The sequence below is a fragment of the Chelonia mydas genome, chromosome 16 (assembly GCF_015237465.2).
Source record: "Chelonia mydas isolate rCheMyd1 chromosome 16, rCheMyd1.pri.v2, whole genome shotgun sequence".
In the NCBI taxonomy this organism is placed as follows: domain Eukaryota; kingdom Metazoa; phylum Chordata; order Testudines; family Cheloniidae; genus Chelonia; species Chelonia mydas.
This window is the reverse complement of record NC_057857.1, coordinates 5,797,291-5,823,680: the sequence shown is the minus strand read 5'-3', so window position 1 is coordinate 5,823,680 and position 26,390 is coordinate 5,797,291. Positions and strand designations below refer to the sequence as shown.

The 26,390-nt window shown below is 46.9% G+C and overlaps 2 protein-coding genes across 4 annotated transcripts in view; one reads left to right on the top strand and one right to left on the bottom strand.

Moving 5' to 3' along the window:
• Positions 1-26,390, top strand: part of DPP7 (dipeptidyl peptidase 7) — a 31,643-nt gene that overhangs the window by 1,393 nt on the left and 3,860 nt on the right. Inside the window, exons 3-9 of the mRNA XM_037880004.2 lie at positions 2,600-2,739; positions 3,488-3,651; positions 5,093-5,228; positions 10,255-10,336; positions 11,771-11,937; positions 14,858-14,918; positions 26,207-26,325. Coding sequence (XP_037735932.2) covers positions 2,600-2,739; positions 3,488-3,651; positions 5,093-5,228; positions 10,255-10,336; positions 11,771-11,937; positions 14,858-14,918; positions 26,207-26,325 — 869 coding nt within the window. The remainder of the gene's footprint in view (positions 1-2,599; positions 2,740-3,487; positions 3,652-5,092; positions 5,229-10,254; positions 10,337-11,770; positions 11,938-14,857; positions 14,919-26,206; positions 26,326-26,390) is intronic.
• On the bottom strand, positions 1,747-26,210 carry LOC102943949 (kelch-like protein 13). Of its 3 annotated transcripts, XM_007066056.4 has the most exons (4): positions 24,188-26,210; positions 21,851-22,103; positions 18,944-19,104; positions 16,008-16,664 (listed from the first exon to the last, which is right to left on the bottom strand). In XM_007066056.4, the coding sequence occupies exons 1-4, from the start codon at positions 25,238-25,240 to the stop codon at positions 16,272-16,274; spliced, it is 1,860 nt and encodes a 619-aa protein (XP_007066118.2). In that variant the 5' UTR covers positions 25,241-26,210; the 3' UTR covers positions 16,008-16,271. The 3 variants fall into 3 exon arrangements, with proteins under 3 accessions (XP_043386291.1, XP_007066118.2, XP_043386290.1); XM_043530356.1 differs by lacking the exons at positions 16,008-16,664; positions 18,944-19,104 and adding an exon at positions 1,747-1,772; XM_043530355.1 differs by lacking the exons at positions 16,008-16,664; positions 18,944-19,104 and adding an exon at positions 19,663-19,773 and having other exon boundaries at positions 24,188-25,240.

The window sequence follows — 26,390 nt, the reverse complement described above, 5'->3', positions numbered from 1 at the left end:
AATTTGTCATTTGTTCTGTTAATGAGATGTGCAGAGCTGAATGCAGTGGCCAAAATGGAGTGACCAGCTATGTGAAGCATGAACTGGCCTTTGTTGCTTTGCTGCTATATTACTATTTTTGATAACTTCTAAGGCACCTATTGCAGGTGCAGCTTGGTGCTTTGAATACAGTAGAGAAAACAAATGGTTAAACATGTCCTGGAAAGTCAGGAGGCTCAAAGTCTGCACTGCTGAGGGGGTTAAGTTCCAAAGGTGTTTGTGTGGGGGGGGGGAGGGGGCGTTCTTTGACTGAAAAAGCCCTGCTGCCAAACATGTAGGGCCAAACTGTGCTCTGTTCTCCTTATGTAAATCCCTAATCACACCCCCGGAGTTCTGCTGTATTTTACACTAGGTATAACTGACAGCAGAATCTGTTCTTGTGTATTCAAACTTTACTTCCTCACAGTCCATCTTAACCACCAAGATCAGGTAAAGAACGGAGATGATGCATCAAGTAACTGTTTTCCAAGCTGTTCAGAGCTTTAAAGTTTCAAACATCTTGAACTGCGTTGTGCAGTGAAAAAAGCCAGCAAACTTGTCTCTTGTCTCAGATTGATACTCAACAGTATATGTTGTGACTCAGCTAGAGGTGAGTCCTCTTTTGTGAGTCCTTCAGGGAAACAAGGTGCTCTTCAAGTACTGAATGATTAAATAAATTGAAAGATTTGAATAATCATAGAAAACACTGCTTTGAATTTTAATGCAAAACAAGTTTTGTAGGGGGAAAAGATCTCTTTATAGGAGAAAGAATGAAGGCCTGTTAGGAGGAATTTGAAGGTGTGTGGAGATCCAGGTGTTTGGGGTTTTGGTTTTTTTTTGGTTGGTTGGTTTTTTTGGGGGAGAGGGGAAGCTATGATCAAACAGTCAACAGCTCCCATTTATAATCTTACTGTTGGGGGGAGAGGGAGGTTGAGACCACCCATAGTTTCTGCTTCCCTCGTCTCCCCCATGAAATGCCTGCTGCAACACTTTTGTATCCTACGCTCCCTTGGACTCATCTAGTTTGTTGCATGGTTGGTTGTTTAAATCACCGAATGAAACACTTATTTTAAATTAATTGTTACACTTATTTGATCCTAGTATCGTGTCAGGCCAAACCCTGTAAACTGGAACTAAATCATATTTGTAAAACAAATGAAACATCAGCATTGCGGTTCTGTTAGTTGCAAAATATTGGGGGGAGGGGGGGAGTGGTTCTGGGTGTCTTCCCCCATTCCCACCCACACACTTTCCTTTTGTGCATTGTGGGCCTTTTGTGATAGTAAGGATTTGAAACAACTAATGACAACTGGCTGCCAGAACTTATTTCACAAGTAAATCAGCTGACTCTCATGAGATTAGCTGGGAGTTGTCCAAAGTTTCAGTTTAAAAATAAACATTTAAAAAAAACCCCACACTTAGGTTGGCTATGAGACCAAATCATGCTGGTTCTTCTGAGAATTGCTAGTCACTTTTAGTGATCTTTCCAGTATGGCATATTTGATTATAGTTCCACTTTGTGGTAATTTATCTCTTCTCTGTTTCCCTGCTGATTACCCACGTATGTCATGGAAACAGAAGATACCCCTTTGCAAATGGACCAGTATCCCATACCTGAGTCAGTGATTTCACAACCGATTTATAAATACTTTATTGTTATCTGGTTTATAAATACAAACCTCACTATTATAAATAGTGGTGTCTCCCAGGGATCTGTACCAGGACCAGTGCTGTTCAACATATTCATAAATGATCTGGAAAAAGGGAGCGAACAGTGAGGTTGCAAAATTTGCAGATGATACAAAATTACTTAAAATGGTTAAGTCCAAAGCAGACTGTGAAGAGTTACCCAGGGATCTCACAAAACTGGGTGACTGGTCAACAAAATGGTAGATGAAATTCAGTGTTGATAAACGCAAAGCAGTGCACATTAGAAAACATAACCCCAACCATCCATACAAAATGATGGGATCTAAATGATTTGTTACCACTCAAGAAAGAGATCTTGACGTCGTTGTGGATAGTTCTCTGAAAACGTGCTCAAATGCAGCAGCAGTCAAAAAAAATAACAAAATGTTAGGAACCATTAGGAGAGGGATAGATAATAAGACTATATACGTCCATGTAACGCCCACACCTGGAATACTGCATGCAGTTCTGGTCTCCCCATCTCAAAAAGGGTATACTTGAATTGGAAAAGGTACAGAGAAAGGCAACAAAAATACTGAAGGATATAGAACAGCATCCGTATTAGAAGAGATTTAAAAGATTTTGACTTTTCAGCTTGCAAAAGAGACTACTAAGGGGAGATACCATCGAGGAATATAAAATCATGAATGGTGTAGAGAAAGTGAATGAGGAAATGTTATTTACTCCTTCATATAACACAAGAAGCATGTCTGTATTTCTCAGTGTGTCATATCATCATGAGTTAGTCTCCTTTCAAAGAACAATTCAGCCCTATTATACAGTCCTCACTCAAACAAAACTCCCCATTAACTTCGCTGAGGGACAATCCTATAATGCTTTACCAGGCACCTTTTGTTTTCTCCAGTGTGCTTCTAATGACTGTCTTTTATAGCTAAATTCTGGAAGAAGGGAGTTGGACCCATCTTCTTTTATACTGGGAATGAAGGAGACATTTGGGAATTTGCTCAGAATTCTGGCTTCATCCTTGAGCTGGCGGAACAGCAGAATGCGCTAGTAATTTTTGCTGAGCATGTGAGTATTTTATTAACTTTTTTCCCCATATTTTTATCTCCATCAGGTATTGCCAGCAGCAACCCCCTACAGTCCCCGGATAATTAGGTGCAAATCCCTTACTCTGAAATTGCTGTGCACCTCCCAGGGACAGTCTAGACATAGTAGTGACTCTCCCCTACTGAGCCACGTACTCTAACTTATTTATTATGCCCATCAGCGGTGCAGTATAAATAATAGTTCACTCCGCAAAACCTAGGCTGTATTGTGCTTTAGAATGGTGCTTTTATAATCGATTTTCTCTAGCTCTAAACATCAATAAATTCACAGCTGGAGAAGGGTGTGTGGTGGGGGTCTGCATTATTGTGCCGAACTTGAGGACTGTTGAGTCACATTCTGCCCTGATTTACCACCCACGTAAGCTCTCTGTAGTCTGGGGAGCTGTGTGAAGTCAAAGGTCTATGAATGAGGTGAGGGTTCAATCTTCATCAGTCATTCAACCCTTGGTGTTTTGAGTTGTTGGCCTCTCTGCTAAGATGGCCAACAAGGGGGCCAGCTAATACCTGCTGTTTTAGGTTGTCATGTGACTGCCTGTCTGTTACGAAGAGAACAGACCACCGGGGAATTTTAAATTGGCCACCAAACAGCTGTAGGATGGCATTGACTTTCAGCTTCTGCTGACCCAGGCAGGCTTGAACATGATGACCTAGGAGGAGAGGAGATATGATGCGGCGGGTCCAACACCTCTTTATGCCTCGTTTTCTTTCAGAGGTATTATGGGACATCTCTTCCATTTGGGAAACTGTCAATGCAGCGGGAAAATATCGGCCTGCTCGCTGTGGAACAAGCCCTTGCTGACTATGCGGTGCTCATTACAGAGCTTAAAAAGCAGTATGGTGCCAGGGACTGCCCAGTCATTGCCTTCGGAGGCAGGTAAATGCTCTCAGGTCTCTCCAGGTACTTATCTTCCTTCTCTACATTGTTCCGTAACTGGTATGGTGCTGTCCTTATAGGCTTCGCCTTCCAGTAGAAATCCACGCTTTCCCAGGATTCCTTGTTCTCTCACTTCAATTTTCTTTGCACTGAAGCATGATGGGTACTTGCATGTGGTAGGATATAACTCTGGAATGCTACTCCTTCCCCTAGTTGCTTCAGTTTGTTTCCTAGCACTGATTCGTGATATTTGCTCTCTGTTTAAAATGTGTGCTGTCTGGATGAGGGCCATAAAGTTTCAACCCAGCAGCCTTCAGTCCCCTGCCAGGACATGAGGTCTAAAATAGGAGACCATGCTGAGCAGTCAGTTCCTGATCTCTTCCCAACAAGGCTGCTTAAGATAAGGAGATCAATCAGACAATGTTGATGCCTGCCTTAATGGAATAGGTAATTCATCTCAAGTATTTAGGGCTGCAACTCCAAAAGGCAGCTTGTCACAGTCAGTCCTGGCTTCTAGTCACTTTAAATAGGCACCATGAACTGGCAATCTCTAAGCAGTGTCAGTGAATGAACTAGTTCCAGATTCTGTGCCTGTCCCTGAGCTGACCAAAAGCGCTGGACCACCCCGCCCCAAGAACTTCAGGAGACAGGGATGCTTACTGTAAACTGTAATAAAACATTTTATACTGGGAAGGCAGGAAACTGGTAATGAGATAAAGAGCTTTTGACCAGTAAGTCTCCAGTTCACATTCAGCCCAGGCGGCTGGTGACTGGAAAGATTTTATTAATGTGTTGCACTTCAGTGGCATGTGTGAAGGGAATCATTGGTGTGAGTTGTGTTTGCAGTACGGAAACTATCACAGTGGTTGGTAGGCTCAGTAGAGAGGCCAAGGACTGATGGCATTATGGAGACTGAATTCTCCACTTGACTTTGGAGGGGATCTTGATGATGCACTTAGGCTGGGCCACATGCGGGAATCTTGTGCTGCTGCTGTTCTGTGGGTAAAGAGGGGACTTCAGTCTCCAGGGTATGAACGGAGCTGCCTGAGGATTTGGGAAAGGTCAGCAAGTACATGCGGGGGATACGCCCCAAACATAATTGACCCGTTTTAAGTGTGTGTGTGTGATATCTTTAGATGCCCTCACACCCAAGCTGCCTCCTGCAGATTGGAGACCAGCTGCTTGCTCCTCTCAACCTCAGTGATGGGTTTAGATTTGTGTTAATGCTTTTTGGAAAGGAGAGGACCAGAGAGCTGCTTTTTTGAAATGTAAGATGAGATTCTCATTTAGAGTCCAGGCTCACTGGATTGGGCGAGGCCAGAACTGCTGGTTCCACAGGGCCCAAATTACTGAACAAGTTTGCTTTAAATCACATGTGTTGAGTGAAGTAACCCTTCTCTCTCTCTCTCCTCCCCTCTTCCCCCCCTCCCCCCCCCCACAGTTACGGAGGAGTGTTGAGTGCTTACATGAGAATGAAATATCCTAACATTGTGGCTGGAGCACTAGCTGCCAGTGCTCCTCTGTTGGCTGTGGCTGGGATTGGAGACCCCAACCAGTTCTTTCAAGCTGTCACTGCAGTAAGTGGAAGCTCCATTGAAGGAACAGAAGCTGGCTTGTCTCCAAGTGACAGTATCTTTCCAAACTGCCATCTCCTCGTGACAGAGTGTTGGGCTGAGTGAGTAGCTGGAATGGGGACCTCTAAGGAAAACCAGCTGCTGCAGGATGTCACGCCCTTCCTTGTGTCAGTACTGAACCAGCAGGCCAGCATGGGGTAGAGGATGCTGTGTAGATGGAGATCTCCTGGATGGGTAGCAAAACTGAGCTCTGACCCCCCCATTGTCATTAAAGATACATTATCCCAATATTAGTGTTCTGGCCAAATTCCACCCTGGTAAATCCCCCTTGTAATCACAACTGAATATGCCTGGCTAAATACCCCTTGTAATCACAATAGCTGTTCATTTCCTGTCCTAAACTGTTGTTTCACTGTGCATGCAATACTGCATGGCATCTGCTTAACCCTAGAGGTAGCTGCATTTCAGTAGTGGGCAAAGTGACTCCCAGTGCACTGGAAAAGTTTGTAAAGCACTTTGGGATCAATTTGAGTGAAAGGCCCTGTAAACACAAGATGACTATTGCTTACACACTTGCAGGGTGATAAAGAGACTTTTGAATTATTATTTGGGACTATTTTAACGTCATTGGAATTATGTTATAAGGTCCCCCTGGGCTGCAGGTTAGGGCTGGGGGTGACTTGCCAGCTGATAATCTGAGAACATGGAACATCGTGCTAGTGAAAAGTCCCAGGCTGATGACTGTGAAGGCTGAAATCCTGAGTGAATCCACAGAACAGCTATAGCACAAGCAGCAGCTGGCCTGGCCATCTGCCTCAGGCCCACCTTGCTGCTACAAGAGCAGAGGAGGTGTTCAGTCTCCAGATCTGTCCAACTGATGGCTTCTCTGAGGAGACTGCACACAAGGAGCAGTGCTGATGCTCATACACTGAGAACTCAACAGTGGCCAGTAGCTTGGTTCACATAAGCCATTGAGCAAGAGGTGGTCACATGCAGGGTAGGATATGAGCCAGTGCTGCAGGTGAAGGTTCCTGTGGATGGGGTGCACTCACCTCTCGTGAGCGCCTCCTGTTGGCTGACTGCGATCCTGCACTCTCCCTTTTCCTGTCATCTTCAGTAGGTGGTTACCCTTGTGAGGCAGGTCCTTCAGTGGCTCAGCCCTCTGTCCAAGTCACACACAGTCAATATGCATGAACGTAACAAAGGTCCAACAAGGACTGTTGTTGTGCCCTTGTTGGTGTCTTTAGACCTGTCTCTGGGCTCAGTTACTCAGCTCCTTCTGGGCTAGCTTTAAGACCTTCCCTGCCCTGTTGTAGAGCACTGCTCCCAGGGCTTTCTCCCTGGAGACTTTATCCACAGCAATTCTCACTGCCTCAGCTCTCCAGCCAAGTCACTCCTTAAGTTCAGTCCCCTTCCAGGGGGTGGTAACCAAAAGTGCATCGGTTGCCACTAGCCCCCATCCATTCCTCCGCACCCTGCTAGGGGTCCCACTCCACTTTTTTGGCAAAACTATGCATTTGTCCAGTTCGCTCTTGCCAACTGATGATCAATTGGCAAGAGCAAGCGGGATAAATGCCCGGTTTTGTCAAAAAAATCAGGACGGCCAGGACAGGGCCTAAAAAAGGGACTGTCCCAGCCAAAATGGGACATATGGTCACCCTACAACCCAGGGACCCTATAAACACCAGAAACCTACTGCTTCCCTTAATAGTTGCTGCTGCATTCCCTGAGCTGCTTCCCACTTGGTCACGTTCACCTGTTGCCTTCGAGTTATAGTCCTTGGGTTGCTTGCGTCTGTTCCCTGCTTGAGCAGGGTCTCCCCAAGCCACCATGGCTGGAGAGTCCCTCTGTCTGATCTCTTGTGGCCCCAGCCAGGAACTGACCTGCTCTGGGTCCTGCAGCTCTTTTTATCTGAGCTTGATGAGCTCTGATAGGTTACAGGGAAGCAGCCATTCTAGGCAGGCCTGGAGGACCCACCTTTACTGCTCCTTTCCTGGGGGCAGGGGGTGGTAGGACTGCCTCCAGCAGGGGGCCTCAAAGGGCCTGATACCAGAGCCCTGCAGCAGGACTGGGATCCTGTGGATCCCACATGACCCACTGCCATAATAGCCGGAGCAGGTAAAATGTATTTTGTTGTAGGTGGGATCGGGTGGGCAAAAAAGAACCAGACGGTGGTAATTTGTGGGAAAACAACTACATCTCTCATCGGCTTGTCATAAATAGAATTTCAGCAATGTAAAGCAAGTTTTTCTTTTTTAAAAAAATAAAGGTTTTAATACTTAAATTTAAGAGAGGGATAGAAAGAGATTTGATGTCTGTTCTAACAGGAGTTAAAGTATTTTTGACATGGTTCAAGCAAGATTTGTTTTATTCTTTTAGTGGTAAAAATAGTGTCCCAAGTGTCTCTCACACACACATATTAACTGACTTTTTTTGTTTTTTGTAGCATGAGGGAATCTGTCTCTTGCAGGATTTGCAGGATCGAAGGTTTTTGTGGGTGGGAGTGGGATAAAAATGCAAGAAACAACACAGGAGCGGGTGGGAGTGGATATTGCAGGGCGGGACAGGAGCACGATTTAAAAAAAATAGTCCCGCGCAGGGCTCTACCTGGTACACCTGTCACTGTTTGTATCCTAATTCCAGTCCCATGTGACTGTGATTAATAAAGTCTCACAAGGGCAGCCTGTGGAACTCCTCCCTCCTCTTTGATGCAACTTAAAATGAATTTGCTTCTGAAGCGGAGGAGGGAAATTCATTCCTCTTGGCCACTGAGCAGCAAAGCTCTCCCTGAAATCCTGACACATTTACTATGTCATTGCTCCTTCCAATCTGGTATCCTGCCTCTGTCTTTGCCATCAAAGGAAGCTAAAAAGAGCCTTTAATGTTCCTGCTTATTTCCCCAATACTCTTGGAAAGATAGGAGGGAATTTGCAGGCTGTTGTCTTATGTCCCAAGGTAGGAAACTGGATTCTGTCAATCTTAGCTTGCAAAGCAACAGATAATACTTGTGAGGATAAACTGTCCAGCGCTGCTTGGAAATAGTCACTGTGTCTGACTTGGTGACCTGCTGCAGCATGGAGTTCCACAGGCTGATGTGAATGAACATTTCCACATCTTGGCCCTAAATTAACTGCCTGTTAATCTAAACAATAGTGCCTTTTGAGTTTGCACACTCTTGTTCTGAAAACTTTATTTAGATTTGGTGGCTTAGAGCTCAGAGAGATCTGTGGAAAATCTTAAGGAAAGGGAATGGCTTGTGTGAAGATGAACTGAAATGCTCTTTAGTTGAACAAATAAAAAGTCTCATTTAAGATCCTAAATTGTTAAGGGAATACAGGATGTTATGCCTTAAAAATATGCTTTTGAAAACTAAATATTTGAAACCATTTCTTCTTAATCACCAGCCTGGCCCAGCTCTGAGAATTCTTCTGTGTTTGAAGTTAATTCTTCCCTAACGCAGTGTAAGACACGTAGCTCCCTGCTCTGCTTTAGGTATTAATGATACCATTAATTATTGCACAAACCTGAAACTGAATTTTTGCTGGGTCTTTTACATTTAAAAAAAACCCCTTTCCATTGATTCCCAAAATGTGTGTCTCTGTAGTGTTAAGACTATCTGTGTGTTAAGATCCTAAGCAGTCCCTTTGTGTATTTTTTTTTTTTTTAAAGTGCTTCCTTTCACCTTTAAGGAATCTTCATAGCAGCAGTGTGTGCACTGAAGGCAATTCAGGGTTCAGTTGCTGACCTTGGTGAGAGAATGCACCTGTGTTGTTAATATTCCTAAAGGCAAACATTTCATGATTCATTCGCAGTAGTTTTCTTCCTCTCATTCATTTTGCGTGAGTTAGACTGTGTTTACTTGGAGTGAAATGCCTTCTGTTGAAGGCTCTCCAAAGCACTTTCTAAACACTAAGCCTCATAACACACGGAGGAGATGGGGCGCGTCAGATCCATTTGAAAGATGGGCTGAGTGTAGCACCGAAGGTGGTGGCCGTGTTTTTAAATGCATGTGTATTTTTTTCACAAGGCTGAGTTAAATGTGCAAACTGCCTGTCTTATACCTGTGGGCTTTTGTGTGTGCAATTCAGGTATACCCAAGTGCACACTTCCAATAGCCTTGCACAAGTCATTTAGTACCAAGCTTATCAGGTGACCTGGAGAGGTGATAATAGAAACTAGGGCCCTGATTCTTGCTTACATTTTTCCTAGTGTAGACATCATCTGTGGCTACTTCCTACCATTCTGGTAGGATAAAAGGGTCTTAAAATGTGTTGTTAGTAACAATAATCCCTAGCTCTTATATCTTCTTCAGTAGATCTCAAAGAACTTTACAAATAAATTAAGTATCATTATTGCCATTTTACAAATGATAAAGGGAAACTGAGGCACAGAGAAGGGAAGTGAGTTGCCCAAAGTTATCCAGCAGACCACTGGCAGAGCCAGGAATAGAAGCCAGGTTTTCTGAGTCCCGATCTAGTACTCTATCCAATAGCCAATGCTGCCTCCCAAAACATAATTTACTCTTACTTTTAAGGCCCCTTTGCACTGGCAGAATGCTTCCAAGTAGCCTTAGTGTAAATAAGAATCAAGGCCTTAGAGCTCTGTGACCGTGACCCATTCCCTTTCCCTAGCTGCTGAGTGTGTCCCCTCCTGTCACTTAACACTGAGAGGAGAAGTTATATCTGACTTTTTCTAGCAGAGAGATGGCAGAAAACAAACTGGCTGCCATTCTGTTTGGATAAGATGGAATTGCAGCTTACTGCACCTGGGGGAATGGGCGGGGGATCCTTTGGAAGAGAGGACAGAGGTTGTATCAGCACCATCTATAAGAGTGTACATATGACTTGCCGAAGTGGCTTGCAGTCTGTTAGCCCTGTTGGTGGCTCATAGAGCCTTCTGCCATGGCTGGCCGCTCAAGAAGACAGGGGCTGCTCCCCTTGGATATAGACCTCAGAGCTGTTATCTATCCATGTTTGTGTAACTTCCTGGTTTGGCTGCTCTAATCTCTCTCTCGCTCTCATCATTTTAGGATTTTCAGAGCTATAGCCCTGCTTGTGTCAAGGCCGTGAGCAAAGCCTTCCAGGAAATCAATGACCTCTACTTGCGTGGAGGTAAGATGAGCTTGACTGCCCACGGCATAGTGCTTCCGAACAGCAGGCAGGAGCCATCTCCAAGGTCCTCTCTGATTGAGAGAGTTGCAGTTTTTAAGCCGATTTAGTTAAACCAGTGCAAACCCCTGTGCAGACCCTTATTTAGGGTTAAGAGTGGCTTATTTTGGTTTACAGTAAAAGACTTCAGCTAGATTGAAATGAGACCCTCTTAAACTGAAATAAGCATGTCCTCACAGAGGTTTGCACTGGTTTAACCAAACCAATTTAAAATCACACCTTTGGTTAGATGGGTGTAACTTCCTCATGGAGACAAGGCCTCAGGGTTTTTTGTTTTATGTATATTCATGTGATGCACAAGCCGATGAGGTGCATTGTGTGCAAGCTGATGGTGATGTCAGCAACTGTCTGATGATCCCAAGCAGCCTCTTAGTGGAACCTTATCAAACATTGTTTTTCTCACCCTTCCTTCTTACTTCTCACTCCCTCATTTCTTGTTTGCTTGGTCCCTATTCTAACTCCTTTCCTCTGACGTAAAGACGGCATGTGCTGGGACCGCTAATGCAACCATTGCTGCTAATTGTGGCCCAGCCAGAGAGGGCACTGTGTGATGCAGTCTCCAGCTTGCCTCGTTGCAGCTAACCGAGGGTGTCTGCAACAGGGATCCTTTTCAGAGCCAGCTCTCCTGACTTTAGCAGGCCTCTCCAGATCTTTGCGTTTTAAGGTGCATCTGAGCTGTAGTGACGCTGTGGGCCCCAGATTTATTCTCACTCAGTGACTCTCACAGCTCCCAAATGGAAAAAGATGCTTTTCCCCACTAACTATCAAATTCAACCCCAGATCTGACCGTACAGCTGGGCTCTTTCTGCCTCTGCTTCTCAGCAGAGGCAGCACCAAGCCACATTCCCCCAGGGCTACGCTGGCTCTGCAGAGCTAATGGGAGTGAAAACAACTCTGGGAGCAAACTAAAGAGTCCGACCCTCCTGCTGCAGGGAATCCGTAATCCTCATTAGCTTCCAGTGGGAGTTGTATCCTGCTGGGGAGAGACTAGGCTCCAGGAGTGGAAAGGAGTAACGGCTTGTCTACACTTAAAACGCTACAGTGGCACAGCTACGTTACTGGAGTGCTTCAGTGTTGACACTACCTATGCTAATAGGAGGGATTCTCCTGGCGGCATGGATCAGCAGCCCTCCGCCCCCCAGCCCGAAGCAGCTAGGTCAGCGGAAGAATGCAGGGTTATTACACAGTGGGGGATATTTGCACCTGAATACCCAAGCTTGTGTAAGTTAATATGTAGTATTACAAACCCTGTTCTTGTTTTCATAGCTTCATATTACTCCTGACTAGCCAGCCACGCAGAATTAATGAAACATGGCACGGCTCTATATCAGTTTACACGCTTTGGAGCGTATGTATCATGTTTCTTTCCCTCTGCAGCCTACGATATAATCAGCAGTGAAATGTCCACTTGCAAGAGGGTTTCTAGCAAGGAAGATGTCTACCAGCTGTTTGAGTTTGCTCGAAGTGCCTTCATCATGATGGCTATGATGGACTATCCTTACAAAACAGACTTCATGGGTCACTTCCCTGCTTACCCAGTCAAGGTGAGTGCCAGGGTGCTGGAGGGATCAAGAAGAGCTCTTACACCTTCTTGAGACCATGAATATCATCTTGTGTGTTCTTTTCTTTTTGTCCTGCCACTAAATATATCTGAAACCGATTGCTCTGAAATGGATGGCTGCGGTCAGCCTCAGCCAAACTGCTTTCACTCAAATTACACACAATACAAGCACATTGACCTAAACTTTCAAAAGTATCTCATCACTTTAGGAACCTCTGTTTTTTGATTGTCCAACTCGAGACACCTTTAAAGGGTTCTGATTCTCAGAGGGCAAGTGACTTGGACTTCCTAACAATCAAGCTCCTTTTAAGATGTCTCAGGTCAGCCCCCAGCCCCACCACCTTGAGGAACCCAGAATCACTTGTTGCCAGGTCATAGACTATATAGGGTAGCACAGTGGAAGCAAGAACAGGATTTGTTCCCCAGAGTTTATATTTTTGAACATTTCCTGACAACTGATTCTTTTGACCTTTGTCCTGTGGTAATTCTTCCTCTCTCCATTCGCCCAGGGAAAACATGCTCTGGAGAGCCAGGCTGTGACTTGCGGATATCCCTTCTAGCATAATACACTGTTTTGTTGACACTAGAATAAGAATATAATAGAATACCTAGCGCTTTTCATCGTTAGATCTTCAAGCAGTTTACAAAGGAGGTCAGTATCAGCATCCCCATTATACAGATGGGGAAACTGAGGCACAGAGGGGAAGTAACTTGTCCAAGGTCACCCAGTAGCAGAGCCAGGAACTGAACGCAGGTATCCTAAGGTCCAGTCCAGTGCCTGATCCATACCATCTCACTAAATAGCCCAACGGATTGGACCCACGGTACGGAGCTCTCCAGTCACCCCCTCCCAATCCAGTAGCGTCCTGGTGGTTTTTAGGTGGCCTAGGGCAAATAGTATTGATGGTCTTCATTCAGTTTCTGGCGTGTGGCTTGTAGTGCTCTTGGGCCACGGTGCTACAGTACAGAACTTCACCCAAGTTCCTAACTGCTCCACTTGGCTGTTTTGCTAAGGAGCTCATGAATGAGCCACGAAGGCTGACTTTCCCCATCCTCTCCACTAGGGGGGTCCTCCTCGGGCAGGTGAGGCACCATGCCGGAAGGTGTGGAGAAGCATGTGTTGCTGGGGCCCATGTTGGACTTAGGGCGACGACTGATAAAACCCCAGGCCAAGATTTTTCACAAGCAACTAGTGATTTTGGGGGGGCCCAATTTGAGACTCCTTAGAGGAGTCTGGTTTTCAGAGGCCGAGTGGTCGGCCCTCTGATCATCAGCTCCTTTGAAGGTGTCTCAAGTTGGGCCCCTAGAATCAATAGTCATTCTTGAAAATCTTGGCCTCCTCCTCTAGGCTATTGGCCTAGCACCTTCTGTGATCCAAACTCTGCTAACCACTGGCATACGAAAGGGCTGTAACTGACATTGATTCCCCCGTACCTTTTTCTGCTGTCAGAACCTACTGCAGCCCTTCAGTATAGTGGCTCCAGAGTGAACTGCTTATTTCCTGGCCAGTTCCTCCAACCCACTCTATAATTAGAGGACAAAACTGTTCCATTGTCTCCTTACAAAGCAGCTAAACAGCTAAAATGCCTGAGGGAAAGAAGATCTAGAGGACCTTGAAAACTGGAGAGATAGAAATGGGATGAAATTTAATAGTGCAAAGTCGTGCACTGAGGGAATAAAAGAATTTTTGCTATCAGCTGGGGACGTATCTGTTGGAAGCGACAGAGGAGGAGAAAGATCTGGGTGTATTGGTTGATCACAGGATGACTATTAGCTGCCTGTGGGATGTAGCCATGAAAAAGGTTAACGCAATCCTAGGATGCATCAGGCAAGGTATTTCCAGTAGAGATAGGGAAGTGTTATTGCCATTATACAAGGCACTGGTGAGACCTCATGTGAAATACTGTGTGCAGTTCTGGTCTCCTATGTTTAAGAAGGATGAATTCAAACCGGAACAGGTTCAGAGGATGATCAGAAGAATGGAAAACCTTCCTTACGAAAGGAGACTCAAGGAGCTTGGTTTCTTTAGCCTAACCAAGTGAAGATTGAGAGGAGATATAATTGCTCTCTATAAATACATCAGAGAGAGAAATCCAAGGGAGGGAAAGGAGTTATTTAAATTAAGGGCCAGTGTAGACACAGAACATATAAACTGGCCATCAACAAGTTCAGGCTTGAAATTAGACAAAGGTTTCTAACCATCAGAGAAGTAAAGTTCTGGAACAACCTCCCAAGGGGAGCAGTGGGGCAAAAAACCTAACTGGGTTCGAGACTGAGCTAAATACGTTGATGGAGGAGAAGGTCTGATGAGATTGCCTACAATGGCATGTGGTCCATCTGTGACTGCTAGTAGCAAATATGTCCAACTGCTGGAGATGGGGCACTAGATGGGAAGGGCTCTGAGTTATTCAGAGAATTCTTTCCCAGGTGTCTGGCTGGGGGTCTTGCCAACATGCTCAGGCTCTAACTGATCACCATATTTTGGGTTGGGAAGGAACTTTCACCCAGATGAGATTGGCAGAGACCCTGGGGGGTTTTCACCTTCCTCTGCAGTGAGGGCACGGGTCACTTGTTGGTTTAAACTAGAGTAAATGGTGGCATCTCTATAACTTGACATCTTTAAGTCCCCTAATGTCTGGCTGAGTTACTGTTTATTGCTGAAGGGGGTGGGTGAGGTTCTGTGGCCTGCGATGTGCAGGAGGTCAGACTAGATGATCACGATGGTCCCTTCTGGTCTTAAAGTTTGAGTGGAGAGTCTTTCCTCGTTCCATTTTTTTTTTTTTTTTTTGAAGCTTCCAGGATAATCTTTGTGAAACTGAGACCTCCAAACTAACTTCTAATTGCTTGTCATTTAAAACATCTATCTGGAAATTGACCAAAGTGTGTGTGTGTCCCTTATCCAGGTTGGCTGTGACCAGATCCTTGCACACCAGGACTATATTAAAGGACTGGCAGCTCTTATCGGTGAGTTAGTTTTATCAGCTTTGTCATATTTGAAACTCTCCTTCAGAAGCACTTGCGAACACAGAGTTATCCCATATTGTTTTAGGGGCTATGGAACACTTTGCACTGCAGTGGCCCAGGAACCTTAACACTTCACAGACAATGAATTAACCTTTCAGCTCCCACATGACATAACTATTAGCTTGGATCTTGCCCATTTTTTCAAAAGTGACTTTTAGGGTATGTCTACACCGCCAGGGAAGGCGTGAACCTAGCACAGGGCTAGCTTTAACCTAGCTAGCAAGGGGAACAGTAGTAGGGAAGATGTGGTGACATGGGCTAGCAACCACAGTACAAGCCTGCTGGGGACCCCAAGTACGTACTTGGGTTGCTAGCCTGGGCTGCCACGTCTTCATTACTGTTGTTACCCATGTTAGCTAGATAATAGCTAGAATGGGCATGCCTATATATGCTGCAATCAGATCTTGTGGACATACCCCTGTGCTCTTTGGAGCCTCAGCCCCATGGACTTTCAGTGCGACTTAGGCGCCTATGTCATTTAGGCCCTTTGGAAAATTTTACCTATACTCCAGCTCAACCAAAAGTTACAGGCTCGATTCAGCAGTCCCTGCTGGAGGTTGTCTAACCTGTGTCTGCAGGAGGTCAGACTAGATCAGTGATTCTCAACCTATTTACCATTGTGGGCCACACATGCAGCTCTGTGTTATGTGAGCCACATCCACACAAGATACATACTACCCACATGACCTTAAGGACGTCACATGGGCCACACCTGTGTGCTGATTGGGCCTCAAGTGGCCTGCGGGCCATGGGTTGAGAACCACGGGTCTAGATTATCCTAAAGGTCCCTTCTGGCCTTAAAAAATCTGTGCATCTCTGTGTTTTATATTGGGCTTCTCACTGCGGGGGTGAGAGAGAAGGGTATCTAACGTACCTGCCTAAGGAGACTTGTAAGGAGATCTTTGACATTTTAAAACCTTTGAGTGCAATTTGCAGAGTAAAACACTTCTTTAGAAATACTCTATTTTTAAAAAAAATAACTAAACTTCCTCTTCATTCATTTCAGATAAGGTTTGCATATGTTAGAGATTTAGAAGGGAAAATATTCTTTATTTTTAAAGAGAGAGAAGTATCCAACCCAGCGCATTGTGGCTAGGACATGCCTCCACTTCCTCTTTCATTTTGCCTGCACTGCCACCTCAGCAGTGCATGTCAGCAACATGCTAATGTGCTGTTCCTAAATCACAAGCTGCAGCGTTTGGCTAGGAATTGAGGAGAGTGGTTAAAATGCTACAAGCATTTGCCACGTGCTCCGTCAGAGCAGCTCCTTCACAGATCCAGTTCCTGCTCCCTTTAAAAAGCCGAGTGGGGCTCTTGTTTGTTGGTGATGAACAAGCTGAGAGTGGATCTCTTCCTGCTGTTGCCACCGGGTGAGCACTTCACTCCTCTCTCCTGCTGGTCAGCTGCCATCTCACCGGACAGTTTAATCATGCAGGAGGCGTGGTCTACCAAAGCATTAGGCAGGGAGCCAGCTTTCTTCCATAGCCTCCCGTCAGGATCATAGATGAACACGCCATCTTCTTTACTCATGCGTCGCAGCGATCCACCTCCTGTGATATAGAGTCTGGAGTGGAGCGCAGCGATACTGAACTGGCAGCAGTCAAAGGGGGATAGCGTTAGCGTGGTCCACTGGTCAGTCATTGGACAGTAATGTTCTGTCTCGTTCACTTGAATCCATTCCTCTGTCTGCAAAGATCAACACTGATTTGCCACATGACAGTTTGGGTGGATGGTACTGTAACACTGGACTCTTTCAGTCTAATGATCCCCCACCCAATGAGTGATGCCTGGGTCTTAAGACATGGTTAAAGGCAAATTGTGTTCTTAAACTATTTGCCCACCAGGGGGCTCAGGATGCCTCCTTCGGAGTTGAAATGTGGCAGTCAAATTAAAAACGAGGAGAGTACTCGTTTTTGCTGATACAGACTAACACAGCTACCATGCTGAAACTAGTCAAATTAAAGGTTTCATTGTAGCAGTCGTGTTAGTCTGTATTCGCAAAAAGAAAAGGAGGACTAGTGGCACCTTAGAGACTAACCAATTTAGTTGAGCATAAGCTTTCGTGAGCTACAGCTCACTTCATCAGATGCATTCAGTGGGGAAAAAAAAAAAAAAAACTGAATGCATCCGATGAAGTGAGCTGTAGCTCACAAAAGCTTATGCTCAAATAAATTTGTTAGTCTAAGGTGCCACTAGTCCTCCTTTTCTTTTAGTCAAATTGAAGGTATCCTAAGAAACCCAACTGGAACACCGAAGTGGTATCAGAAAATGGCTCTGAAGACGGGTTGTTCCTTTCTGGAAAATGGGGAAGGAATGCAGAGAAAAGCAAGTGCACCTAGGAGCTGAAACAGCCCAAGTTCTGGTCTGTCCCCTTTCGATTTAAGGCACCAGGGGGGAGCCCCTGAACGGTGGGTTGGGTTGGGTTGTGTCATGAACAGCAGCCAAGATGAAGCTTGGGGGAGAGGAGGTGTCATCCGCAGCTCCATCTACATCAATGCACCCTCTACATTGAAGGCTCCAAGGCCTGGTGTGTTTGCACCCACCGATTTAACCCACTTAAATACCTGAATACCTGTCTGAATCTGCAGATTAGGGCACCATGCTGGGATATGCAGGTGGCCAAAACTGCAGGCACAAAACCAGAGGGATCCAGTTAAAGGCAGGCCTGAAAAACTGCCCCACCACTGAGACATCATTGATGTCAGTAATAAGATAAACCATGTGTATCCTTATGCATTGAGCCTCTGCCTATGGAGCAAGAGGCTGGAGGCAGAGGGCTTGGGGACACCACAGGAGCTGTGGTTGCAGTATGGTGCATGGCCTGGAGCAGGGTTGCTTGTTACACTTTGAATTCTATTCCCTCCTGGAGGAGTCTCCACCACAGCATTTAAAGGGTATGGAGACATTCAGAGAATCCTTTGGAAAGGCAGGCTGCCACAGGACAGCCTATTCTAAAAGAAAAACCCTCACCTATGTTAACCCCCTGCAATAAGTAAAACTGAAAAAGCTTTTAGAAACCTGATTTACTTGATAGTTCTCTCTCTTATGGCCCTCATTACCATAGTATCTGAGTACAGCACAATCATTCATGTATTTATCCTCACAACATCCCTGGGAGGCAGGGCAGTGCTATTCTCCCCATTGTGCAGATGGGGAACTGAGGCACAGAGAGACTTAGGCCTAGTCTACACCTGAATATTAGATTGAGCTAGCTTCATCGCTCAGGGCTGTAAAAACTTTGCTCCCTGTGTGATGTAGTTAGGCCAATCTGACCTCCACTGTTAACATGGCTAGGTGACGGAAGAATTCTTCCGTCAACATAGGTACTGCTTCTCAGAGATGGATTACGTACAGCGATGGCCAAACCCCTTGCTTCGATGTAGGAAGCATTTACGCCCCAGCAGCCCCCTAGCTGTGCTGCTCTCGCTGCTGTAGCGTAGACAGGGGCTAAGTCACTTGCCCAAGGCAGTGTGACAGAGCAGGGACTTGAATGCAGGCCTCCCAAGCTCTAAGCTAGCTCCCTACTCCCTGGACCATCCTCCTCTCTGTTCTGCTTGCTTTCTGCATTTCTCTTGGCATGCATGAGGAGAATCGGCTCGTCAGTTTCACTCCTGCATTAGGATGTAACTGCAGAGGAATGATGATTTGGCTTTTAAAACATTTCCATCGATGCTGTAAATATTCTCAATATTGGTAGTAACTAGGATCTGATTATCACAGGGCTGCAACTCATGAAAACAATTTTATGGACCTAGGCATTTCTACAGGCTTATGGGCCTGATTCACCACTGCATTAGTACACCGCAAGACTGAAATCCATTGAAATTAATGACGTTTACAGTCATCAAACTGGAATATAAGCCATATAAACTGGAATAATACAGTGCTGTAGAGGAGGACCTGTAGGTAGAAAGCCTGCATCTGGGGCCCAATATGGCTGTTTATAAGAACAAATCCCAACTTACAGCACTTAAAGTCCTGCCTCCAATACAGAAGATCCGGTCTCTGATCGCAGCCATTCCATGGTCGCACCGAGCAAAGGTCATGGCACGGTTAGTGATCCAGCGCCGCAGGCGAGGGAGGTAGCTGTATGTGTCCCTCAAGGTCTTGCCAGCAGAAAAGCCCCCTGGAGGAGAGAAGTGTGGCTAGAATCCCTCTGCCCTGCTAAAGCTGTTTTCATCAGAGGCTCATGGCACTCTGCAAACAGGCATTAGGGGGCCTTGCCAGCCATCTCTGCCTGTCATGGTGAAAGGAGAGCGTTCCAGCTCCATATGCAGCCTTTCCAAGGTGCTGTACCCTGAAGACCCAGCTGTCTCTCCTACTCACCAGGAAGGGCAGGACGTTGTTACAAGTGGTGTGTGTCAGATGAGCATCCAGAAGTCTGGAGGTTTTAAAATCAAACCTCTTGGATGTGAAAAGTGTCTCCTGCAAACAGGTTTTCTCCCCACAAGATTTTATGGTGGCACGTGAGGTAATTTCCAACCCAACCAGGAAGCAGGAACAGCCTCTCTTGGGGGATCTGCTTCCACCAGGCACCAGGATGTGCAGAGATGCACAAAAGTGACTATTTAAAAGGAAATCTGTGCAAACTTCTTTCAGTTTTCAAGTTTTGCCTGATTCTTGAATCTGAGCCAGTTCCTGTTTTCTAACCATTCCCTGGCTCTAAGATACTCATCACGTGGGTCTCTCAAGGCTGCAGGAGTCCAGTTTCCTCTCTTTGAGGCAGGAGGCTACCATTTGACAGGGCGCACCCCTTCATGCTCGCTGAACTGAAGAATGCAGACCAAGTCAGAGTCTTTGAGACAAAGAAAAGGGAGGACAGGAGGTCAAATGTGGCTGACGCAACACTTACCTCCGGGTTTTCCAGGTTGTGTGTAAACATGCTTCACCCCCACGCTGTCTGCTTGGATACAGCACGTTTTAAGTTCTCATATTAGCATTGCATGTGTAATTGTTCACTATGATTGGACAGAGCTGTGGATAAGACCCCCTGGGCTAGTACTATGAATGGGATCATGTAATGAAGCTGCCTATGATAGCAGGGGACTAGACTCAGTGACCCAGGAGGCCCCTTCCAGTCCTGTGTTCCTATCTAACTTCAATGAGACATTACTATGATATGTCAGCACTTCAGTGTTTTTAATTCATTCGTTCTCATGACATCCTGGGAGGTAGGGGAGCATCTTTATCTTCATTGTACAGATGGGAAACCGACAGAGAGGCTAAATGACTTGCCCAAGGCCATGCAGGAAGTCTGTGGTGGAGCAAAGAATTGAATCCCAGTCTCCCAAGCCCAAGGCTAGTGCCCGAACCACTGGGCCATCCTTCCGACCTATGTCGGATGGTCACTCTGGCTGATACAAGAATGTCACACTGGATCCAGGGCTTGTTAAGATGTCATTTCAGACGGGCTTCTATGCTTATTTGGATGCTAAAATAGAACTGATCTCAGAGTCTTACGCTTCAGTGTCCTTTTCCTAAAATACCACAGTATAATGCCATATTAAATGCAACATTCAGGTTGCACAGTTAAAATCAAACCAAAGAGGTCCGACTCGATCCTAATGATCATTTCTAGCCTTAAAATCTATGGAAGTCAAAAACCAAAGGTTCTTACTTCAATGTCAAATCATCTTCTAGCACACAAGCAATAACACAAGTGTCATTGTATTGATGATGTGCTTTCTTTTGACATGAGACAGGACTAGCGATGACTGTACATTATACTACATGTCCAAGTGAACGATTGCTGAAGGAACCCCTTACTTTGTGTATTTCCAGATGTGTTTAATACATTGCATTAGGTAGTTGTCATAGGCGGGGCTGGTAGCACTGCCTATTATTGTGGGTGCCCAACACTTCCCATTTATAAGACTCTGTTTTCAGTTCCTTATAACTTTGCCAAACTTTAAGTGGTTGAACTGAAATTTTCCATGACGGGTGTCTGCTTCGGGCTGAACCTTGTTTGGAAAATTCCAACCAGAACAGTGTCGCTGTTTCCAAGATTGAGGCTAAGGGAAAATACATTGTTTTGCCATGTTAAAAAAATTCTGGCAGCTTTTTCTTTGAAAAATTCTAGTGTTCCCATGCTTTGGGGCAGGGGATGAATGGGGCAGGGGGTCCTGTGGAAGAAATACTTGGTGATCATGTAATTAATGAAAGTGCTTACGCACAAAGGGACTGAATTAGGGTTGCCCAGGCAACCTTAATTTTGGCATTTTCTAACTTTTGAGTGTTTGACTTTGCAACCTTGGTAACGTTCTTTTACCAAGTGCATGGAGCATGCGATATGCGATTAGTAAATTATATTGCAGTAGTGCCAATGGTCCCCATAAGGCTTGGGGCCTCGTTGTGCTAGGCGCTGTACAGAAACGTCAGCTAGCCCTTGCCCTGCAGAGCTTACACGTCAATTACTTTTTGTGCCTCACTCCCTAGGATGAGCATTCCAGAACAGTGCAGGGGATTTAGTCCCACATCTTCCATTCAAATGCATGTCACATATGTCTAAACATGCGGCAGTTCTTTGGAAATCTCTCCCTAGCTTGCTTTCTTAAAGGAAAGCAGCTGGAATTTGGCCAAGACACCACGGTCAAAATTCCTGTTCTGACAAAACGTGCAATGGGATGTTTGACTGCAGCCGGCCAAGATCCTATTGTAAGTCTTCTCTGCAAGACGATGCCCTCTGATGAAAGGGCGGGCATTGGTTCGGGAGGAGGAGCACCACTTACTGATTCACCAGCAGTACCCCCTACATCACTACGGATTTCCCTGGTCAATCGCCCATCCAAGCACTGTCCTGATCCAGTCTTACCTGACCTCTAAGGCTACCGGTAAAAGCAAAGTAGCTACATGAGTTCCAAGAGCAGTGTTACCTGAAATGTAGAGGATTCCCTTGTGGGTGGTGCCTGCGTGATCGGCCACTGGCACTGGGAAGGGAGCAGCGGGCTCCCACTTGTTCTCTGCAGGCTGGTATGTTTCCATGGTGTTGGTGAGCTTCCCCAGCAGTGTCCCGCCACCCACAGCCAGGATGCGATCGGACAGCACATCCGCGTGGAAGCGTGTTCGCCTCTCCAGCATGCTGGAGACCTGGAGCCACGACGTGTCGCGGGGATCAAAGCGGAACACCTAGGATCACAGTAGAGGGAATAGTGGTCACTGAGCAAGGCAGTGGGAGATCCTCCAACAGGCATGGCTTTAAGAACTATTATGCCCTGCAGTCACGGGGTGTGTCTGCAATTGTGTAGACGTACCTGATCTAGCTTTAATCGGCCTAGCCTGGGTACCAGAGCAGTGAAGCTGCAGCTTCATGGGCTTTAGTGGGGGTTGTACAAGACTGCCTAGAGCCCTGGCTAATTACGGGGGGAGCTGCCCCATGCCTAAGCCTGTGTTGCCACAGCTTCACGGCTCCCATACGCAAGCTGGCTAGATTAGAAGGAGCACAGAACGTCTACATGTGCTGCAGTCACACCCCGAGCTTCCAGGGCAGCCCCCTTTCAGCTGCGAGGGCTAACACATTCCAGCCTGAATGGTTCCTTTAAATGGCACTCGTGTGCCCCACGTCTAAACACACCTGCACGGCTTTGTCTGCGCATAGGGACGAAATGCTATAAAGCTTTGCTAAGATCTGTGCAACGCCCCCTCCACAAAGTTACATCTCAGGCCACAGCGAAAGCCACGTGTGTTTCTTGAGCCATTCATTTAAACAGGGCAAGTGATAGGAACCTGGTACAAGGCTCTGTGCTGTAGCATGGCAGAGATGAGCTGTCTAGGGAATCCCACCTGACCCCTGGGGAAACTATCACAGCGAGGGCCGTCAGAACAAGGCTTCCAGCTGGAAACCCGTGTTATCCGCCTTACTGGACAGAACTTGGCTTGATCTTGGGTAAAGTTATACAGCAGCCAGGCTGGCATGTTAATTCGCATCTGGTTGTTAGCAGGGCTGTGGCTTCAGCAGAGAGTTGTTATCACCCTCTGTCCTCTTGCCACCAACTGACCAGCGCTGCGTCCCAGCCTGGTCTGAGGCTTCCCATCTCCTGGGCAGAGCTGACCCTTTTGGGTGGTGTTGAAGGGACTAGACCAGAAGAGCCGCTGGGACGCTGGCTCAGTGCTGGTAGCGCTCTGCTGCTTCCTGCAGCCTCCCTAACCCCTTCCTGTTAACTCTGCTTGGGGGACAGCGTTTGCCAGAGACCCGGGGGGGCAACCAGTTTGGGCTCTAAGCACAAAGTGACAGTTAGCAAGTGGGGCGCTCACCTGGGCTAACACTCTCTAGCTAACCCCCCCAAACAATGGTGTCTTACTCCCTAGGCAGGGAGAAGACATTGGAGCTGGGGCACGTGGCGGGGGGAAGGGTATTTTGCCCTACATGGGCAAGAGAAACAGGTTTTTTTGTTTTTAAAGGAGAGTCAAACTGTAACTCTTGCCATTGCTAGAACAATTCTTGTGGCGGGGGGAGGGTCTGAATACGATCCCGTTTCAGTGGCACTGGGTCTGGCAGCCGAGGTCAAAGGCCATGAGGATTGATGGATGTGGGCCGGTGTTCTACTACTTCAGGTATTTGAGGTTGGCCTGGTTTGGGGCTGGCGTACAAGGGTTTCTGATGCGATCCACGGAAGTGGAATATGCTAAACAGAGATGGAGAGTTTGACTGGGCTAACTTGTCTCCCAAAGGACATGGTGGGAGCCCCGTCGCCAGAGGGATTTTAAAACCGGGCAGAGCACTAGGAAATAGCATGTAGGAGCAGTCCTGCCCTGGCCAGCCTGGAGGAGATGACTCCGTTCCGATCTCAAACACTACTCCTCTTGTACCTCTCCAGGAGAGTGATGAGTGATTCAACACGGTCATTACTCTACAGCCATCCTGAGCAGTGCTGTGAACTGGAGGGAGACATTCTCGTGCCAGGCAGCTCTTTTAAATGAAAATCTCTCTACAGGGCCATTTGTCTCTGCCGTGTTCAAAGCCAGCGCTTTCCGATGAACATTAGGCAGCTAAATAAAGGGTCTGATTTTTTTTCCAGTTACGCAGGACACCTGCAACACCCACTGACTTCAGTGGGAGTTGTGAAACTCAGCGCCTCTGAACGTTGACTGTAGGTACCTAGTGGGGAAATTGGCCTTACCTCACCTGAGCCTTTGTATGTACAGAACTCCAGTCCCAGTATTCCCTTCGACCACTTGATTCCCTCTAACCTAAAGCTCCTTAAGCACCGTACCTCGTTTGAAGGCTGTTTCCCTGCAGGATCAAATCTGGATTGACCGCCGATGACAAAGAGGAAGTTATTGATCACAGCTACACAGTGGTTGTAGACAGGTGTAGCGAGTTCACCTATCTTTCTCCATGCACTGCAGCTCTCATCCACAACCCACATGTCTCTGCAGATTCTGTTGTCCGTGGTTCTGCCACCAAGAACGAGCAGCATAGAGGAGCTGGAGCGGATGCTTGTGTGTTGGGTCTGCAGGGCTGGCTGAGCATACAGCTGGGAGTGGTAGATTAGAGCCTCCTGGAGGTACCTATGGCACTCCGAGTCTGTCCTCATAATGGGGGTTTCCTGCACATATCTCTGCAGATCCCGCAGAGGAATGAGAGGAAACCGGATTCGCTTTAAAATATCTGCCGCTTCTTTCAGCCTCATGCTGTCATGCAGCAGCCAGCTTACGGCCGCGTTGAATAGCTCCAGCTCAGTGCACCCAGCCATGTCTGTCTTGTCTAAGATTTGACACAGGGTCTCTCTGTCCAGCTCCTTCATGCACTGAGGCTCAGTCAGTATCTGTTTGTAGTGCTGCCCTACGTAGTTCATGGCTTTCTGTCTCAACTCTTCTGGCCCAAGCCTCCGAGCGATGTTGAGTGTGTCCAGGCAGTTCTTGTGATTCAGGCCGTCCTCCAGAAACTGAAAGCACAGCTTGATCACTTCCCGGACGAGCAAGGTTTCTGCCGCCTTGAACGTCTCTTCGACGTTCTGTAGGGAGAGGTCCAGTTTATTGGAGTAAATGAAGTTAAGAACATTCCTCAGCCCCCCAGCGCTGATGGCTTTCAGCTGCACGTTCGCTTCGGGGCTCCTGGCATGTGTCGCGTTTCCAACAAACAGGATCTTGCAATAATTGCTCGCTGAAGCCAAAATGATCTTGTGCGCTGGAAAGCGAACCCCACCTGCCTCCAGCGTTACATCACACAGCGCGTTCTGTGAGCGGAGGCTGCATGCTCCGGCCAGGAGTTTAGCCAGGTACGTGTCCGATGTGAGAGAGAGGCTCTGCGTGCTGAGTGACATCCCTCTGAAAGCTGTCTTGTGAGCAGGAGGGGCGAGGAATTCTCTGCAGGTGTCTATAGGGAGTGACTCCTGCCCCCCATGTAGGGGTTTTCAGTGGAGCCTTCAGTCCGACTCCTTGGGGAGCTGTGTCTGTCGGACTCTCCAGAATCCAGTCTAACAGGCGGCAGAGGAGACCGAGCCACGGCTAGCAGTACTATCACTGGCGTTTGTCTGTAGCGTGTTCCTTTTGGGCTACTCTGTGAGCAGGTCATTTGAGTGGCAGGCAGCAAACAGTCCTTCCTTCTCTTCTCTATCTGCTAATTATTCATCCACACAAAGGCGCCCAGTCTCCTCCAGCTCCCATGCTACGCCTGATTGGCTTGTATTGGCCAGGTACTTGTTTTCATCTGGGCAAGTCTGGGCACGTCACCCTCCCTTTTTCCATCCGTGATCAAACAAAATTCTTTCTTTGCAGGGCTGGCATTGGCCAGTTTGCTTAAGTTGCTGTCTTGAAGCTGCAGTACATTCACCCTGGGGGGTGGACAGCCACTAGCCTTGTGCAGTTTGAGAATTCAGTTCAGGATAGTTTGTGTGAGACTCTACTACAGCTGAAGTGCGTTAGTCTGAGACTCACGCAGGGCAGAGACCAGATTTGGAATGAGATGGGAGAGCCAACGAGGCAAAAAGACCTAGGGGGTCTGTTCCAGATGCTGGGTGTTGCAGAGCAGAAGGCTCTCCCACAGCCAGCAAAGAGATGGTGATGATTTTGCTGATCTAACGACTAGGCAGATGGAGAGCTGTGATCTTTACTACAGCCTAGCTCAGAATGGCACACAGCCTTCTAGATCTATTACCCTGTCCACACCCCCTGAGCTCCTTATGTCTTCTCTGGTTGGTCTCCCAGCTTGAGTTCTTTGGGGTTGCTCTGGGTAGCGCAGCCACTGAGCTGTTGACAGCCCCGCTTAACTCTGTCTTTCTGCTTGGCAGGAGTGTTCTACAACTCGACTGGGATGGTGCCGTGTTATGACATATACGAACAGTACAGAAAATGTTCTGACCCGACTGGCTGTGGCATCGGCCTAGATGCCGAGGCGTGGGACTATCAGGTACGTGGCTCAGAGGAATCAGTGGACTTTATACAGATCCTCCCCCTTTCCATCTTGACGGTTCC

Bases quoted from the DNA above. Each gene is read 5' to 3' on its own strand.
- LOC102943949 (XM_007066056.4), bottom strand. From the start codon at position 25,240: ATGTCACTCAGCACGCAGAGCCTCTCTCTCACATCGGACACGTACCTG. The intron at 19,105-21,850 runs GTAACACTGCTC...TCTCTCCTCCAG, and splicing joins GGGAATCCTCTACATTTCAG to GGGGCTTTTCTGCTGGCAAG. The intron at 16,665-18,943 runs GTAAGTTGGGAT...TGATCTTTGCAG, and splicing joins GAGGCAGGACTTTAAGTGCT to ACAGAGGAATGGATTCAAGT.